Genomic DNA, 17,194 nt, shown 5'->3' on the forward strand with positions numbered 1-17,194 from the left:
ATCATCAGGTTGGTTTCCTTGCTTTGATTGGGAGAGTTGGAGCAGAGACTCCCGAGGTCCCTCCCAGCCTGGGTTACTCTGATTCCGTGCTCTCTGGCTAGAGGACATCTCCCGGTACATGAGGTGGCTGTATCCCCATCCTCACCCATGCACACGGCACAGAATTATCACTGTGCTTGCAGACCTGTGTGGTAAAGGCCCAGCAACAGGAAACTCAATCCCAAAACATAATCTCAATACTCCCAAAGGCAGAGGCTCTGCTCAGCAGTCTGGGTGCCCTTGAGCTTGGACATTGGTGCTGGTCACACAAAATGGCTTGTTCCCATCTTCCCAGAGGGAGGGAGGGAGCAAGGGAGGAAGAGAAGCTCTCCCTGCACTGTAGGTTGGGTCAGAGCATGATTGTGACCTCCCATGCACATCTGGAAAGGTTTTCAGAGCCAGGAGCCAAAGCCATTCCTCAGGGCAGGTGCTGCAGTGGCAGCCCTCTACCACCTCTGTTGCAGAATTTCTGAGAGACAGAGAGCATGATTTATGTCTGGAGTGAGAATTGAGCTACCCCTCAGACTAGGCCCCTGATAAGCGGCCTTGGTGGGGCCTAGGAGCCTTTGACGCAGTAAGAATTTAGTTGTGGCACAATTTGAAATTGTGTCAAGGTAACTACAAAGTAATGAGCTATCTGAGTGTGAATTAGGGTAGAGCTGCAGTGTGAAAAGCCTGACCACCACAAGGCAAAGGTAAACAATGTTAGCTTGCCAATGAGAGTGCCTTTGTAAACTGTAAACTATATGAAGTGTATATAAACTGCCATCTTCTCACTAATAAAGGGAAAACATTTGATTAACCATGTTAGTTCGACCTATGTTTGTCCTGTCCAGCACCCCCTCATATTATAAGTCCCTGCTTTTCACCTCCACCTCCCTCAGGCCTCCGAGGAGCAGGAGCCACTCCAGGCACAGCTCCAGATGCAGCTCCAGGAGCAGCTCCAGGAGCAGCTCCAGATGCAGCTCCAGGAGCCACTCCAAGCACAGCTCCAGATGCAGCTCCAGGAGCAGCTCCAAGTGCAGCTCCAAGTGCAGCTCCAGATGCAGCTCAGGAGCAGCTCCAGGAGCCGCTCCAGGAGCCGCTCCAGGTGCAGCTCCAAGTGCAGCTCCAGGCGCAGCTCCAGATGCAGCTCCAGGCGCAGCTCCAGGCGCAGCTCCAGGTGCAGCTCCAGGAGCAGCTCCAGGTGCAGCTCCAGGTGCAGCTCCAGGTGCAGCTCCAGGTGCAGCTCCAGGTGCAGCTCCAGGTGCAGCTCCAGATGCAGCTCCAGATGCAGCTCCAGGTGCAGCTCTAGATGCAGCTCCAGGAGCAGCTCCAGGTGCAGCTCCAGGTGCAGCTCCAGGTGCAGCTCTAGATGCAGCTCCAGGCACAGCTGGGCCGGCTCAAAGCAGGACCCCTGGGGTTCTCACCTGCAGTGGCACAAGACAGGGAATGGGGACACACTCTTGTAAAAACACTGCTTGCATACCTTTTGTGACATGACCCACCTGGTTGACTCCAGAAAGCCAGTTGATGTAATCTTTTTGAATTTCAGTACAGGTTTTGATACTGTCTCTTCCAGGATCCTTCTGAACAAACTGTCCATCCCAGAGCTGGATAAACACATCATGGGATGGGTGAGCAACTGGCTCATGGGTCAGGCACGAAGTGTGACACTGGCTGCGGTGACATCAGGCTGGAACTAGTCACCAGTGAGGTTCTGCAGGGTCCATCTTCACCACTGTGCTCTTCAACAGCTTCATAAATGCCTTGGAAACAGGACTGGAATGGACACTGAGCATGTTCACAGACAATACAAAACTGGGAAGAGCTGCTGACTCCCTCAAAGGCAGGGAGACACTGCAGAGAGACCTCAGATCAGAGGGCTACATCATCACCAACCACATGAAGCTCAACAGGGGAAATGGCTGGACCCTGTACCCGGGAGAGAGCAGCCCGGGATGCAGGGACAGGCTGGGAATGAGAGGCTGGAGAGCAGCACCGTGGGAAGGGACCTGGGGGTCCTGGTCAGCGGCAAGTTGGATCTGAGGCACCGCTGAGTCCTGGCAGCCCAAAGGGCCGCCCTGTCCTGGGGGCAGCAGGCCAGGGAGGGATTGTCCCACTCTGCTCTGCCCTGGGGCAGCCTCAGCTCCAGTGCTGGGGGCACTTTGGGCACCACAAGGTCAGAAGGAGCCAAAGCTGTTGGAGAGTGTCCCAAGGAGGGACACGGAACTGGGAAAGGTCTGAGGAGCGGCTGAGGGCACTTGGTCTGCTCAGCCTGCAGAAGACTGAAGAGAGACCTCACACCTTCCTTGAAAGGGGAAGAGGAAGGGTAGACACTGATGTCTCCTCTGTGGTGACAGTGACAGGACCCAAGGGGATGGGCTGAAGTCATGTTGGGGAGGTTGAAGCTGGGTATTAGAAAAAGGTTCTTCCCCCAGACAGTGGTCAGGCACTGCAACAGGAAATGGTCACAGCACCAAACCTGACATGAGCTCCAGGAGCATTTGGACAATGCTCTGGGGCGCATGATGTGACTCTTGGGGATGGCTCTGTGCAGGGCAGGGAGTTGGACTTGATGATCTTTGCAGGTCCCTTCCAACTCAGCATATTCTGTGATTCTGTGATTATACTTTCATCATTATTTACTCTTCTAAAGTTGGTGTTTCTGGTGGAGCTAACAAGCTGTCACTGCTTGTAATTTGGATATAATTTTATCATTCCTACTGTACAAAAGAAGCTGGTATTTGGCAAGCACTAAAGATTAAATTTGTACAAGTGCTGCTCTCATGCAAAAATCCTAAGAAACTTCAGAGAGTGAAACTGTTGTGTCTTTATAGCCACCGCAAAAGGGAATTGGGCCTGCAGATGGCTCCTGAAGGCCACAGACTTTTTTGATTAACAAATGGAACTACTTTCTACTTCATCTGCTTTCTCTACTTTTACAGGGCAGCTTCTTGTCCTACTGATAGCATTTACAACATCAGTCCTGGGAAGCAAAAGTCTGCAGTTGCCCTGAACTTAAACAGCAGTAAACAAGGAATTCAAACACAGGATCAAACCTGGTGCAGCTCAGGTCCAGGGAACTGAGCTCCTTTGTGCAAAGGAACAGACCCAGGGGTCAGGCTACTCATCAATTCCTGTTGTGGTGTGTTTTGCTTTGAATCCATGTTTGCCCCCTGTTCTCCTTCCTAATCCCCTCCCTTTCCCAGTTGCCAATTTTCCCAAGCCCTTCCCTAACCTCCTCCTTTGCAAGTTGTCAATCCTCCCTATCCCTAGCCCTTTCTCCAGATTTATGTGTCTGTCTCGTTGCCCTCAGCACCCCGTTTGTTACTGTGTATTTGCCCCACCTTATACTTCTGTTCACCCCCCCAAGTCTTGTCTGGGGGCCCAGGAATAAATCCATCTTGTCCCACCCCAAGCCTGGTGCCATCCCTGTCTGTCCCAGCCGATAACTGGGATTGCAGAGCTCGCAGGGAACAGTCATGCCCCCACCCCAGCCGCCCCGCATGGCGCGCGCTGCAACAAATTCCTGTGCTGAAAAAGGTGTTTAAGTGTTGGATTATCTGGGCAACAGTTGCTCAACACATTTCTGTCCTTAATCCTCCAAGGGAAAAGTCACTTGGAAAACTTCAACATAAAAAAAACAGTTAAGGGATGGGCAGGATGTGAGTGTGGAAGCATCAGGAATCTTGGTTTCTGGAGGGTGAAGGGGAACTCAGAGGAGCTGTGGCTGTCCCATGCCTGGCAGTGTTCAAGGCCAGGCTGGACAGGGCTTAGAGCAACCTGGGATAGTGGAAGGTATCCCTGCCTGTGACAGGGGTGGAACAAAATGAGCTTTAAGGTCCTTTCCAATCCAAACAACTCCATGATTCTGTGAACCCACTGTGCTCAACATGGTTGAGCTCTGCTTCCTGCAGCAGCCCCTCTCTGCAAAGAGATTTCCACGCTCCTCCACTCTGCTGACAGCTCCTGCACCTGCAGTCACAAACCACCAAGCCCAGCATTACCCCAGTTACAATTGTCCACCTTTTCTGCCTGAGCTGGGATGAGGCACTGAGTGCCCAGCACAGCTCCAGCTGCTCCTTATCCTGAACTAAATGGCTCCAGCACAGAGATTTTGTTAGATGGACATGACACATCTGACCCTGCCTGAGCACCCTGTTTAATTACTCCAGGAAAACACTGGCACTGTTTCTCTCACTGCTTATCTGCTCTCTTCTACCTTACTGCAGACCTTGGCAAAACGAGTCCCCTCCCACACAAAGGACCTCAAGGGCACTAAACCTTCCCCGATTCCTGCACAGCAGCTTCTTTTGACACAAACCCCACACTGCCTGCCAAGTGCAAGTGGAGCTCTCTGTGCTGTTCACTGTGGAAAGCACACTCCAACCACAGCCCCTCACCACACCCCCTGCTCTCCCACGCTAGAGGCCACAGCAGTGCCAAGGACAAGAAGGGAAAAGGAGCTTACTGGCAAAGATGGGAGCCTGCAAGAGCCCTGTGAGGAAGACCACAGCTCCTGCATGGGTCCTGCATGCTGTACCCTGGGAAGCACAGGAAAGTGTCACCTCTGACACTTATACCTGCCCTCCCTGTCAAGTGAGAAGGTGAACAGGTCTGAGTCAAATGGGCTCACATATCCTGGCAAATGTCCCCTGACTGTGATCTGAACAAACATCTCGGCAGCCTGGAAAATGAGCATCTCTCCCACATGATCAGGCTTGTATCAGGCTCTTAGCAAACTTCTAAGTGTTTCTTGAGAGCCACTGGATTTGCTGACAGCCTGGGGAAGTTCCCTTGGAGGTCTTTGTTCTTACCACAACTTCCAAACTAGTTTAAGTTTGTGGTGACTGGGAGCCACTCTCAAATACCCACATTTGAAGAACATGCATCCTTCATCCTCCTTCATCCCATTCAGTGGTTTTATCTGGAGACAACCCTGTTCCATCCCTCTCCACACCAAATGGAGTCGGAACTGGTACTGGGACACAGCAGGACATGTCACAACAGTGATGGCAGCATGTCCTCCACAGCCACACAGTTCTGCTGTTAACTCCAGGTAGGAAAGCACTAGTTAGAGTGGAAAAGCTCCAGTCACCAGAGTCCTGGCAGCAGCAGAGGCAGCACTGGTGCCTGTGTGCTGCCAGGGGCTCTCAGACACGGCTGGTGGCAGCAGTGTTCCTGAACACAGGATGGACTCAGCTCCTCACCAAGAACTCAGGGTCTCTGCACCTACTCTTCTGGGGCACAGGGCAGGGAACAGATCCAGGCCCCAGGGAAAATGTTTTGCCAGATTCAGGAATGACCACACAAGAGAACAGTGATGGCAGCATGGACACTCCTCTGGCATTCAAAATGAGGTTTGGGGGGTTAGGTTTGGGTTTTTTCCCTACAATTACTTACAAGTGCAACTGTCACAGACAGAGAAGCTGCACAGCCCTCAGAACAAGCAGAGCTGCCCTGGAGTACATCCCCAGTTCCAGGAGGACAGCTGAGTTTCTCTGGAATGGATGCCTTGAGAAAACAATTAGCAAAACCAAAATGCTAGAGAAGGCATCCTATCAAAACCACACCATTTCCCACCAGGCTACAGGAACCCCAGCCCAGACAGAAATCAGCACAGCTGCTCAGCAACAACAACAACAATAACAATTTAATTGTGTTAAGAGACAAACATATTAACAAAATCCATATTTCCATTAAAAAAAATCCTTCTGCCTGGGCACCTGAGCCAAGTCATTCTCTGTTCACAGCTCCATGGTGCTGCAGAGTATCCAGAGAGGCTGGGACTGCTACTGGGAGTAACTGCTGTGTAACCTGGCCAGAGCAGAGAGCTGCACTGCAGCCACATGGGAAGGGACATACAAAACAGTTATGAAAAAATATGCATTTTAAATAAAGAACTTACAACAACTTCAACTTTATACAAACTATCATGGTTGCCATGTCTCGATTTCAGTGTCTCAATTCTAGGAATTATCTTTGAGCTCTCAGCATCCTGTTTTCCATCTCACACCACCTCTGTAGTCTCTTTCTCCAGAGAGCTCTGTCTCTGTCCAACTCAGTCCAGAGCACCTGAAAATGAAAAAAACACATTAAGAATGTCTCAAGAATCAGAAGTGCAGTTCTGTGAAGAAATAAATCTTGTTAACAAGTTGGTAAAAGAAAGTGCAGTAACTTTAAAGTTTAAGCAAATCACACACAAGTACAACGAAATCTAGCAAAAAGAAACAAACAAACAAACCCACTGCACATGCCTCTGGGTCCAGCTGAGCCATTCCAGTGCACAGAAGGGCACTCCAAGCCACACTAGGAATTACTGAGGATGTGGAAGCAGAGAGTTTTGCAAATGACTCAGTCCTTTCTCTCCTAAGTAGGTTATTACACTAAATACTGAAATTAAGTAGAAACTCACCTTCCAAAAAAGCAAATTCATCAATAGCTTCAATGGCATTATCTGAAAAGGAAATTGAGAACAATTAAAATAAATAAGCCAACTCCATATTCGCATCTATTTCAAACTGCAGCATTTGAAATTACATCACAGCACAGTGACCAATTTAAAAGATTTACTTGTTTTGGAGATAGTGTGTGAAATTATTAGTGAAGTAGTAGGCAGAAATTTTTCTCTCCCAACTTCAGAGAAAGAAAGAATAAATTCCTATTTACGTCAGCACCTCCAGACAGGTGGAAAAATTCCCCATCAAAGCAACCCTTTGCTAAGGCCAGCACAGAACACGCTCCCATACCAAGGTCTTTTCTTTGCAGTGTTTTCCTTTTTCCTTGCTGGGCATACACGTAAGCATCTTTGGCTATGGTTTCAACAAACAGCTCCTGCAAAGCAAAACAGGGCAGGTTCACAGAGCAGATGAGAGACAGAATATTCCTGAGGAAAAAGAAAGGTCCTACGAGGCTTCAGGATTCGATCAGAACCTTCATCCCAATATTACCCCTTCCCAGCAAACAGGTCTGAAAATACCCAAGGAAGTGGCAGGACAGTGATGCAGTGAAGCAGTGAGGGAGCAAAGCGGAGCTGCAGCCCTTCCCCAGCCCCGGCAGCCGAACCGCCCCGCGGGTCCGCGGCGGCGGCCGCCCGGGAGGGAAGCACAAAGCTCCCGGGCAGGCCCGAGCAGCGTCCCCGCAGCGTTCCGGGCGCAGGAGCCCCGGGCCGCCCTCACCGTGGCCCGCGCCAGCACGAACACGGCCTCCTGGCTGGCCAGGGTGACGTCCGGGTCCGCCTTCACCAGCGCCTTCACCCGCGCCAGCGGCAGCCGGGCCAGGCGGGCCGGCCCCGGGCCCTGCGGCCCCGCGCCCGCCGCCTCCTCCCCGGGCGCCGCCGCCTCGGCGGGCCCCGGCCCCGGCCCCGGCCCCGGCCCCGGCCCCGGCCCCGGCCCCGGCCCCGGCACGGCCGCCGCCGCTGCCATCGCGCCCGAGCGCTGCGCCTGCGCGGGGCCGGGCCGGGCCCGCCGCGCGGACAGCCCCGGGCGCGGCCGCTGCTCCTCCCCTCGGGCAGCGCCGGGCACCGCGGCTCCGGCCCGGCCCCTCATCCTCCCCTCAGGCAGCGCCGGGCACCGCGGCTCCGGCCCGGCCCCTCATCCTCCCCTCGGGCAGCGCCGGGCTCCGCGGCTCCGGCCCGGCCCCTCATCCTCCCCTCGGGCAGCGCCGGGCACCGCGGCTCCGGCCCGGCCGCTGCTCCTCCCCTCGGGCAGCGCCGGGCACCGCGGCTCCGGCCCGGCCCCGGGCGCGGCCCCTCATCCTGCCCTCGCCGCGTCCCGGACTCAGCCCCACGGCCCCGTCCCTTCCTCCCCACAGACGGCCCTCGGTGCCTCCCTGCCAGCCCCGTGCCCAGCACGGCTCTCTCCTCTCCCCACAGACAGGGACGTGCCCTGCAGCGGCGGGGGCAGCGGGGCAGGCGGGAGGCGGCTGTCGCTGCTGTCCGCCCGTCCTGTGCCCAGCCAGCTCCCCGTGGGTCCAGAGTGGGACCTCCCAGCAGCCCCTCTCCATCCCATCTCAGGCTGGTGGGATCAGGCCCTCCAATGCCCCCAGGGCACCCACCACCCTCCACAGAACCCCCAGGACCACCTCCCTTGGCCTGCCTGCCTGCCCCAGCCTTCCCCATGTCCTCAAACTCTGTCTTATCCTTAAACCATCAGCAGGCAGGAGCACCCGGGCTCTGCTGGTGGGACACTGTCCCAAAGGGCTGTAGGGATGCGCCAGTCCTGGAGCCGGGACACCAGGACCAGCTGCAGGCCAGAGCACCCTGCCAGGGTATCAGACCATTCCTGCCTCAGAGGCAGTGAACAGTGACAGCAGGACAGCTAGGCACTGTGATGGCTCGGCACAGCACCCTGCCGTGAAAAGCTTCCCCTTGCTTCCCAGAGGAAATAGGCTCTTCAGCAGAGCTCATGTCCTCCATGAAGAGCCTAATTCCAGGAAGCCATAAGCCCTCACCCAGCTTTTCTGTGCTCCCACAGAGCTCAGCTGTGTACCCCCTGCACCTCCCCTCTCTGCAAGTCCTATGCAGCTTTTAGACCTGACCTGCAGAGGAATCTTGGGCCACCACTGGATAGACATTGCCCACCCTCCTGCTCCCATCCCCTTGCATCCCGCAGTCAGTTCCCAAATCTGGGGCTCTCCTTTATGGCCAGCAGGACTTGGTGGGCTGCAAGTGTCAAACAGCAGCAGAGCCAAACTAGTAGTGTACCAAGAGCTGCTCCTCCTCTTCTTTCTCCTCCTCCTTGTGCGGTCTCACCAGGTCTCATCAAGCAGAAGCAACTTCCTGGTGTTGCACACAGCTCCTCACCAGCTGTCAGGAAAGAGCTTCTGGTTTCAAGGGAGGAGGCCTCAGAGAGGCTTGTCCAGAATGCTTCAGGTGGTCTTCAGCAAGGAGGTGAGCACACAGGAAAGCATCTACTGATGGAAGATGGTGAGTAAGGACCAGACCTGGGCTTTAGTGGACAATGGAATGGGACATTGGGAGCCATACATCCTGGTTGGAAGGGTTTGGGGGATGTCCTTGTGAGGGGCTGAATCTGGCTAACATCCTCACTCCTTCTGAAAGGCAGTCCTCCTGTACATCTGAGCTGGATGGAGCTTCAAAGGTCTCTGACTGGTTTCTGGGCTCAGAGGAAGGTTTGCTGGGTGAACTTAGGCTGAATATAAACATATGTGAAAGGAGGAGGCCACACTCCCACCGAGTCCAGGAGAGCCCCCACCAATACAAAATGGATTGGAAAAGCTGGAACTGATCATAGTGATGGCAGTGCTGTACATCCAAGGGCTCTGAGCAAGTCCCAGCTCATGGAACAGGCCCCAAACTGATCATTACAAACCACCAAGTCATTCACGTGTCAAAAATTCCAATGGCATGTTTAGGAATCTGGAAAACATTACCTTTTTCACTAATTTGAGTGAAAGCCCCAGTGATGGTATACAGGAAATGGCACATTCATGCTTCTTCAGCACTGCTATACCAAGTGTGCATTTGAGGGTTTACCAGGAAAACTGGGGTGTTTGCCTGGGGAACTTGCACTTCTGTCAGTCTCTATATATGCATTTGATCAGTTATGTCTAAAAATATTGCATCAGCTTCTCTCCATAGCAGCCTTTCCTTTGTGAAAATAAAAATTATGCAATCATAAACCCAAACTGAAATCCCAGAAGGATTAAAACTCTAAAATCAAAGTGTACAGCTCCAGTGAAGCAGCCAGCTCCAGTGCAAAAGGACACTGTGGTCTGGGGACAGGGGCGTGGGAGAAAGATGGGGAGAGTAAGGTGTTCCCTCCCCTCTCACAAGGTCCATCTGAGAAGAATTAAGAAAAAATGTAGCCCCCTCTCATAGCTTTGTGCCATACCTCCAACCTGGCAGTCTTCTTCCAAGAGCAGTTCACAGCCTCCTCCTGGCAGTGTTTCTCTGGAGGCTCTAGAGAAAGGTGAATTTTGGTCACTGAGGAAGCTAAAGGCAGCTCTGTGCTGGAGCAGATGTGTCCTGGTTTGTGTGTGCACAGTGTGAACCACACAGGAAAGACACATGTCAGAGAAGTAGGGCAGTCTGCTGCCTCTTGGCCTTGTTTTTTCTGCACACAGGCTTTGGTGGGATGAGTCTCAGCAGTGCCATCCCAGCTTTTCCTCCAGGGAGGGATCCAATTGCCCTGTGTGGTCTCCCCCACCAACTCATCATAGAAAACAGGACCAGTGCAAGGCAGGTTGCTCCCATCTGAGCTCTGGGAAATCTCTGGATCTCAGATTCTGCCCTCCAGAGCTTTGCTACTACCACCCAGTTCCTCTGATTTGATGGCCCTTGGTAGTGGACAGAGGGTGGATCAGACCAAAAGACACCATGAAAGGTCTCCTGGGTGCCCTCATGGTGGAGTAACCTGGTCCCAGTTTGGCGCAGCCGCATGTTGTTTTTTCAGATATATTCAGGACCTTTTTGAGCAAAGACCTTGTTTTGTGGAGAAGACTTGGTGTGAGACCATGTTGAAGGAATACCACATTTCCCAGGGGGAATTCTGACTTATTTTCCTCCATGGTGTTTTAACTGTAACTGTTTTTCTTAATGGTTGCAGATGCATCTGGAGGGGAGAGACGCTGTGGTGAGGCACCTTCGGGCAAAGTTCCAACAGAACAGGAAAGAACCTCCCAACGTGTGTGGCTGGCCAGAGAGTCACCCTGCAGCCTCTCATGGACCAGAGCCAGGACAGACTGTCAGTGCCTCCAAGGGTGATCCTCTTCAGGAGGCTCCCTGGAGCAGGAGGGACTGCACCAGGCCTTCTCCACCTCACAGTACAGGTCAGAGCATGGGACAGCATCCACCTCATTCTGCCTGTGAGACCCCAGCACGAATGGTGTGTCGGAAGAAGGAGACGGCTCCAGGTGCCAACTTCCACCCAGTGCCTGCAAAACCAGGAGATGTGTTGAACAAGAAGGTGGAAGCCAGCTCTGATCCTCCCCACAGGAAGCCAGCCCACCAGACATGGCCACCTGCCAAAGACAAAGGGGCTCCAGTGGTTCTTGCCAAAGGTGCAGCTGCTGCAGCCCCCCTGCTTGCTGTGGGAAGCCCCCAAAGGACAGAGCACCCAGCTCTGCCCCGGAGGAAGCCTTTGCCACCCGTCAGGGCACTGGGAGTGAAGCCAGGCAAGCCCCGGCGCCCTCCTGATGTGGATTTGGCAAAGTTCAGAGCAGCTGCACATCCTGGGAAATCCATCTGTCCTGCTACAGAACCACCACGGAGTGCTCAGCTGGGTATGGCCTTCCCTCAGGGAAGGGAGCTGCTCATTTAGGAAGGAAAATCTCCGCAGTTAGAGCCTGAGCTCCTGGGAGATGGAAATATCAGGAGGGTTTATGGAGAGGTGGGGGCTTGTATTACCAGAGGGGCTTTTATAGGCAACAGCATGAGGATGAGAATGAGAGAGGAGGGCAGGGAAAGAAATAAAGTGCCCTGTCCCTGGCTGGGCACAAGTTTCCATCTCTGGAGTGTTTGTAGGAAGTAAGATTGGAGTAAGTAACATGAGAGACATTGCCAAACTGGAGTGAGCCCAAGATGGCTGGGAACTGGAGCACACGGAGAAGGAAGGGCTGAGACCCTGGCTTGTTCAGCTGGGAGGAGAGGGAAGAAGGGGAGATCTCACTGCCCACAGCTACCTAAAGGGGAGAAAATGGGGCCAGACTCTTCCCAGAGGTGCCCAGGGGGTGATGGGCATGACCAGCAGGGGAGGTGCCAGTCAGACACTGCCCCACCACGCTCCACAGTGGCCTTCCAGAGCTAGGCCACTGTGGTGGTTTCTCACAGTTGCTGTTCTGCTAATCCACACTGCAGGTGATGAAAGCTGTTTCAAATAACATTTCTTGCTCAGTTTCTCTAACCATAAGAGTAAACTTCCTTTCCTTAAGAGAACCGAAAAATCAAGCTGATCTATGTTATAATTAAAAGGTGTTACCAGGACTGGCCATGCTGTTGTGCTGGGAGATTCTCTCACATGACTAGCTACAAGTATTTATTTGTCTCATGGGTCCTGAGGCAAGCTGCAACATCTAGAATCATGCCTTGCCTTGATTTGATAATTTTTATTAATTTTTAGGGCAATCTTATTATTTTTAGGACCAAGTATCTGATTGTGTATTATTTGGTACCATAAAACAGCAGAGATTTGATTTTGTACTCAGGTCTTTGTGCCCATTCTTGGTTGGTCTGGTTGACCAGGCTGGAGACAAGGCTTGTGATACAAATAAGGGCATGTTAGCAGGGGTGTGGTCATGCTGGCAATTCTAAAAGGGGCATCAGTATGTTCTGGTTATGATGCTCCTGAGCCATGGACTTGCCCTGACTCTGGTACATATCTGAAATTTAGGGATTTTCCACATTCGTGATACCCGTTTTGGCTTCTTCCCCTCTCCTTCCATCATTTGTGCAAGAAGAAAGTAACATTAGAAATATGCAAATGGAAAAATATGTATTCAAGGCCCTCAGTGAGGAATCTGATGAGCTGTGCACCAGTGTGCTGGAAAAAATCCCTAGATCGGCTATGGAGTAAAAAACTCCTTGCTCTATCAAGATGTGTAGTCAGTTTTTTATCTCCCCACCTTCCCCTGCACTAAGTCCAGCCCGGAATGGCTCTGCCCTCAGGGTGGCTAATAGAGCTGAAGAGAAAATACGAAATAATTCTTCCCTGCTCCCTCCTGTTATGTTGTTTGTCACAGGTCACCCGCAACCAGGCTGTGCTGCATCAGTACCTGCATGGTTCCCTCTGCAGGATGCTCCGAGTGGCACAGGGTAAGGACTGAGGCAGCACTGCTATTCTAGGCTGTGCCAAGCCACTGGGAAGGGCATGAGGTGTGACAGCAAGAGGATGTTTGGGTTTTCCTGCCTGCTGCTGGAGCCCAGGGTGTGGAAGCAGGTCCCACAGAGTGAAGCGTGACCATCCCTTGGGGCTGTGTTACCTCACTGTGGCCATTGCACCCTGCTGTCCATCCACATCCAGCTGTGTGAGGAGCTGCTGGCACAGGGCACGGAGCTACTGTCCAGCTCTGGCCCAGAGCCAGGGCCAGTGCATGGCCAGCCCACCCTCCTCCTGGCAGCCCTGATTCTGCCCCCAGCCCCCAGCGCCATCACTGCAGCAGCACTTGCTAACGGTGCTCTGCCTCGTTGCAGGGATGAAGATGAGCTATACGATGATGTTGAGCCTGTTGAGCTGGCCAGGAGATGCCCAGGCCTTCTGCTTCCTTCTGTGTCCCAGCTGGCAGTGTATCCCTGCCCCAGAGGGGGTGAGTGCAGGAGGGGCTTGGGTGCTGTTTGGGGTGAGACCTGCAGCTCTGAGAGCTGCGAGGCCCCAGTGAGCCATGGGCAGCCGCAGGGCCTGTGCTAAGCCTGCTGCTCTCCCACACAGGAGGGCAGCGGGTTCCTCTTGTGAATGGGCACAGGAAACCCTGATCCCCCCACACCTGGGGGCAAACTCAGGATTTGGTCCCAGGAGAAGAGAGCTCTTGCTGCTCTTTGTATCCTGTTTTGGCAAGTATTTACACCTCACAGCAGTCTCATGGCAGCACCTCTCCCGGGGTTTGGTTTTACAGGTGGAAATGCAGGCCAAGCCTCTAACAGGGTTACCTTGCTGGCAACTACACTGAGGTAATGGGGAGTTTTTACTCTTTCTAAGGGTCTCAAAATGGCCAGGGCTCCTTGCTGCTCTGACAAAGTTGCTGCTTTAATGGTCTCTGCTGGACTTGCAATAGGAAGGTCTTTCATGAAGAGCACAAGCTGCAGGCTGTACACCTTGCCCCGAGAGCCTCCACTGCCCCGGGGCTGGCACAGGGAAATGCAATGGGGAGCAGCTGGCAGGGAGAAGGGGGTGGATGGGAGGGAGAGAGCATGGGGTCATCTGAACCTTCCCATGGCTTTCAATGGCTGCAGAGAATCCCAGTTCTCCCAGAAGATGAAGAACATGACACTCAAGGCATGCAAGAAGGAAGAGAAAATGGACAGGGAGTTTCAGAAGAAATTCAAGGTGAGCTGCAGTGGGTGATCACTTTTCCCTCTGAGCTTCTTCTCCCCTTCTGAGAAGGGTGCAGTGCAATGGCAGAAAGGAGCTGTGCTCCACAGGCACCAGTGATACCCAGATCACACCCTGCCTTGTTCCCCCAGGTCACACCTGCCCCATTCCCCCAGATCAGACCAGTCCCACAGACTATTTGGCCAGAGAGTTTTTTTTTTTCAAGGAGGGAGAGCGGTCAGACATGCCTGACTCAACTCCCATGGGCACTGCTGTTTGTGTTTCAGTTCGAAGGCAGCATCAATGTCCTGACTCAGATGATGGTCGACCCTGCAGCGACAGAGAAGAGGGGCGGAGCGAAGAACCTGCCACTGAGACGGGGAGAAATCCTTGATGTCATTCAGTTTACAAATCAGGAGCAAATCCTCTGCCGGAACAGCCAGAGGAGGTGTAAGTCTAGAGGGTGATGGGGCTCACCCACAGCAGGGAGCACAGCACAGTTTTGGGAAGAAGCTTCTTCGTGCAAATGCCCCCTGGCAGACCTCCTGACAGATCTCCTCTACCTGTTGGACAGATCTGACAGGTACCCTGTTACCCTGAGAAGGCTCCCACTTCTCTCTGCACAAATGTCCTGCTCTTCCTTCCACTCAGCAGCAGCATTTCTGCTGTGAGCTGGGCTTGTCCTTTCACTCTGCTAAAAGCTTTTGCCGTCCTCAAAACCTCCAGGTGCAATGGGCTGCAGATCCCCCAGGGAGAGGGGAAGGGATCAGGCTCTTCCCTGCCAGCTGCCATTAGGCCTGGCAGGGTCCTTCCTGACCCTGCCCAGAGCAGGTTCCTCCTAAGGTCCAGCTCAGCTGCCCAGAGTTGGGTTGCTCCTTGTCCCAACTTTTTCTAGGAACATGAGGTGTTGCTAAACCCTGGGCAGGGACAGGTGCTGGGGTGATTCCTGCTCATGCCCTGGTTCCCAGCACAACCTAACATGTTTTTCTTCACTCTGTTGCAGATGGCTACGTGCCCCGGGCCGTGATGCTGCCTCTGTGAGTACCCTTTCCCAGCCCCTTATCTCCACTCCATGAGCTGCAACAACTGCTCCATGAGTGGCCAGTACCAAACTAGTCCTGGCTGACAACTCAAAACTACCCAGCTCAGGCTGTGACCATAAGCCTAACACCAGCAGATTCTCCTGAGCTGGAATCTGCCATTTCTGGTGTCAGGAGAGATTCTGTCACTGGGGCACTGGAAGCACTCCCCAGGCTGTGGTTCCTCGTGTGAGACCTGCCCAGACACTGCTCAGAGGCTGCTGCTGGGACAGGATGAGGGTGCAGCCCCTCTGAAGGGGCAGATCTGCAGCTCCTGGCAGCTCAGGATGGGGCCACCATCCTGAGAGGGGCCAAAGTCATCCTAACCTCACTCCAGATGGTCCCAGCCATGCAGGGAGAGCACAGCACTGGGAGGGGGAAACAGGGCTGCAGGTGGAACACCAGAGACCACAGATAGGTCAGGAGGAGGTGAGACAGACACGGCAGCAGGAGTTGGCCTTTCAGGGTTGGGAGGTGGTGGAATGTGGGACACCACACTACCCACAGCACCCCATCTTTGTCCTTGCAGGGACACTGACATCTATGATGACGTTGAGATTTATGGTAGGTGCACAGAACTGCTGCCATACCCCTTCACTGACCACAGTGACCACCACACCAAGCACCAGGATTCCTCTCCTCCTGACCCTTTGCTGTTTTGCTGCCTTCCCTCTCTCTCTTCCCTCTGTGTAATTCCTCTTCATCTCCCTGAGGTTTCCTTTACTTACTCACAGTTCCCTAAAAGTCTTCATGTTCCTCTGTTCCCAGTTATTTGGACTTCTGTGCACCCTGTTCTCAGCTTGCTCCCTCTACTCGCTGCCAGCCCCAGAGCCCCTTCAATATCCTTTGAGGTGTCCCTGATCCACCAGACAACTCAGACTTCCCTTTCCCAAGCAGATGTTCTGTCCTGACATGCAAACTCCATCCCTGGCTGGCAGTTGGCTCTGAAGATGGAGCTGAATAGAGACAACTGTATTTCATCTCTGCTCACAAGCACACACTTTATCTAATTCTGGCAGGCTGAGCTAACCACGCTGAGGCCAAAGGCACAAGACAGCACCACAGAGACCTCCCCAAGGGCTGAAACATGAACAGCGCCAGACACCAGGCTCCTTTTGTGAAGGAGCTCTGCTTCCTCTGCGACAGACTTCAAAACCACCTTTTTCTGTTCCTGCCAGAGCAGAACAGTAGCATGGCTGCTCAGCACCTGGGGCTGCACAGATCCTGTCCCAGATCCTCGAGTCACACCATTACCATAGCTCTGCTTTGTCTTTGTAAAATACAGCAATGGTTCAAGAGGGGTTTATGGCCCTTTTTTTCTTCTGGGGACTAGGGAGAGAGAGGGGTGAAATCAGGCCCATAAAGATTTTAATATTTTCCCATTCCCAGAGCATCTTGAGCCTGGGAGCTACCTGCCCTTTCTGCACCACACTCTGGCCCTGGTGGCACTCCTGGCCTGAACCAGAGGCAAACTGGACAGAGAAATACTCTAATATATCACGAATTATGGAACCAGCAGCATCTCATGGCCTTGGGGCAGATTCCCTGGGGAGCTGGCAGGAGGTTGGATCTGTTGGGGCAGATATTTGTGTGGGAACATTCAGCATCACCTGTTGGTGCCTTGGGCTGTGTCTGCAGGTGCCACAGGAAGTTCTCTCATTCACTGAGAAAGTTTCCCTTTGCAGACCCTGCCCATGAAGATCTCACAGACAGGGGCAGGATCGGGGTGCACTCACAGCCAGTGGGTAGCACAAATCTGGTGGCAGGATCCACCTTTTGGTGGATTCTTTTGGATCAGGAACAGTGAGGAGTCCTGGGGCTGAGCCCCTGCTCTCAGTCTGCACACTGGTCCCCATCCCAGGGGCTGGAGGGTTAAACTGGGAGGGTTCAGCACCTCACGGCGGGATGCCAAGCCCAGATTAACCAGTTGAAGACGTCACTTTCCATTATGGGAAAGGCTCCCAAATATCCCTGAAGCTTTTGGTTCTGGGGATTAACCACCAGCACACTCAGCTCCTGGCACAGAGCAGGGGTCCACTGGTGCCGCGGGGCCCGTGGCCATGAGTGGGGCTGGGAGCTGCTCCCAGGGACATAATCTGGGTGGCTGAG

The 17,194-nt window shown here is 53.5% G+C and overlaps 2 protein-coding genes across 3 annotated transcripts; one reads left to right on the plus strand and one right to left on the minus strand.

Moving 5' to 3' along the window:
• Nucleotides 1-5,648: 5,648 nt before the first annotated feature.
• On the minus strand, nucleotides 5,649-7,568 carry LOC110469510 (uncharacterized). The gene is made up of 5 exons (XM_077788721.1): nucleotides 7,200-7,568; nucleotides 6,771-6,855; nucleotides 6,437-6,478; nucleotides 6,279-6,340; nucleotides 5,649-6,096 (listed from the first exon to the last, which is right to left on the minus strand). Exons 1-5 carry the CDS (start codon nucleotides 7,566-7,568, stop codon nucleotides 5,998-6,000), a joined length of 657 nt encoding a protein of 218 aa, XP_077644847.1. The 3' UTR covers nucleotides 5,649-5,997.
• A 1,030-nt stretch (nucleotides 7,569-8,598) lies between these two features.
• Nucleotides 8,599-16,386, plus strand: PRAM1 (PML-RARA regulated adaptor molecule 1). 2 transcript variants are annotated; one of them, XM_021528290.3, is made up of 10 exons: nucleotides 8,599-8,947; nucleotides 10,590-11,265; nucleotides 12,721-12,793; nucleotides 13,172-13,284; nucleotides 13,591-13,645; nucleotides 13,928-14,021; nucleotides 14,294-14,456; nucleotides 15,010-15,043; nucleotides 15,615-15,649; nucleotides 16,105-16,386. In XM_021528290.3, exons 1-10 carry the CDS (start codon nucleotides 8,945-8,947, stop codon nucleotides 16,107-16,109), a joined length of 1,251 nt encoding a protein of 416 aa, XP_021383965.2. In that variant the 5' UTR covers nucleotides 8,599-8,944; the 3' UTR covers nucleotides 16,110-16,386. The 2 variants fall into 2 exon arrangements, with proteins under 2 accessions (XP_021383965.2, XP_021383966.2); XM_021528291.3 differs by lacking the exon at nucleotides 15,615-15,649.
• The last annotated feature ends 808 nt before the right edge of the window (nucleotides 16,387-17,194 follow it).

This window comes from Lonchura striata, chromosome 28 (assembly GCF_046129695.1).
Source record: "Lonchura striata isolate bLonStr1 chromosome 28, bLonStr1.mat, whole genome shotgun sequence".
Classification (NCBI taxonomy): domain Eukaryota; kingdom Metazoa; phylum Chordata; class Aves; order Passeriformes; family Estrildidae; genus Lonchura; species Lonchura striata.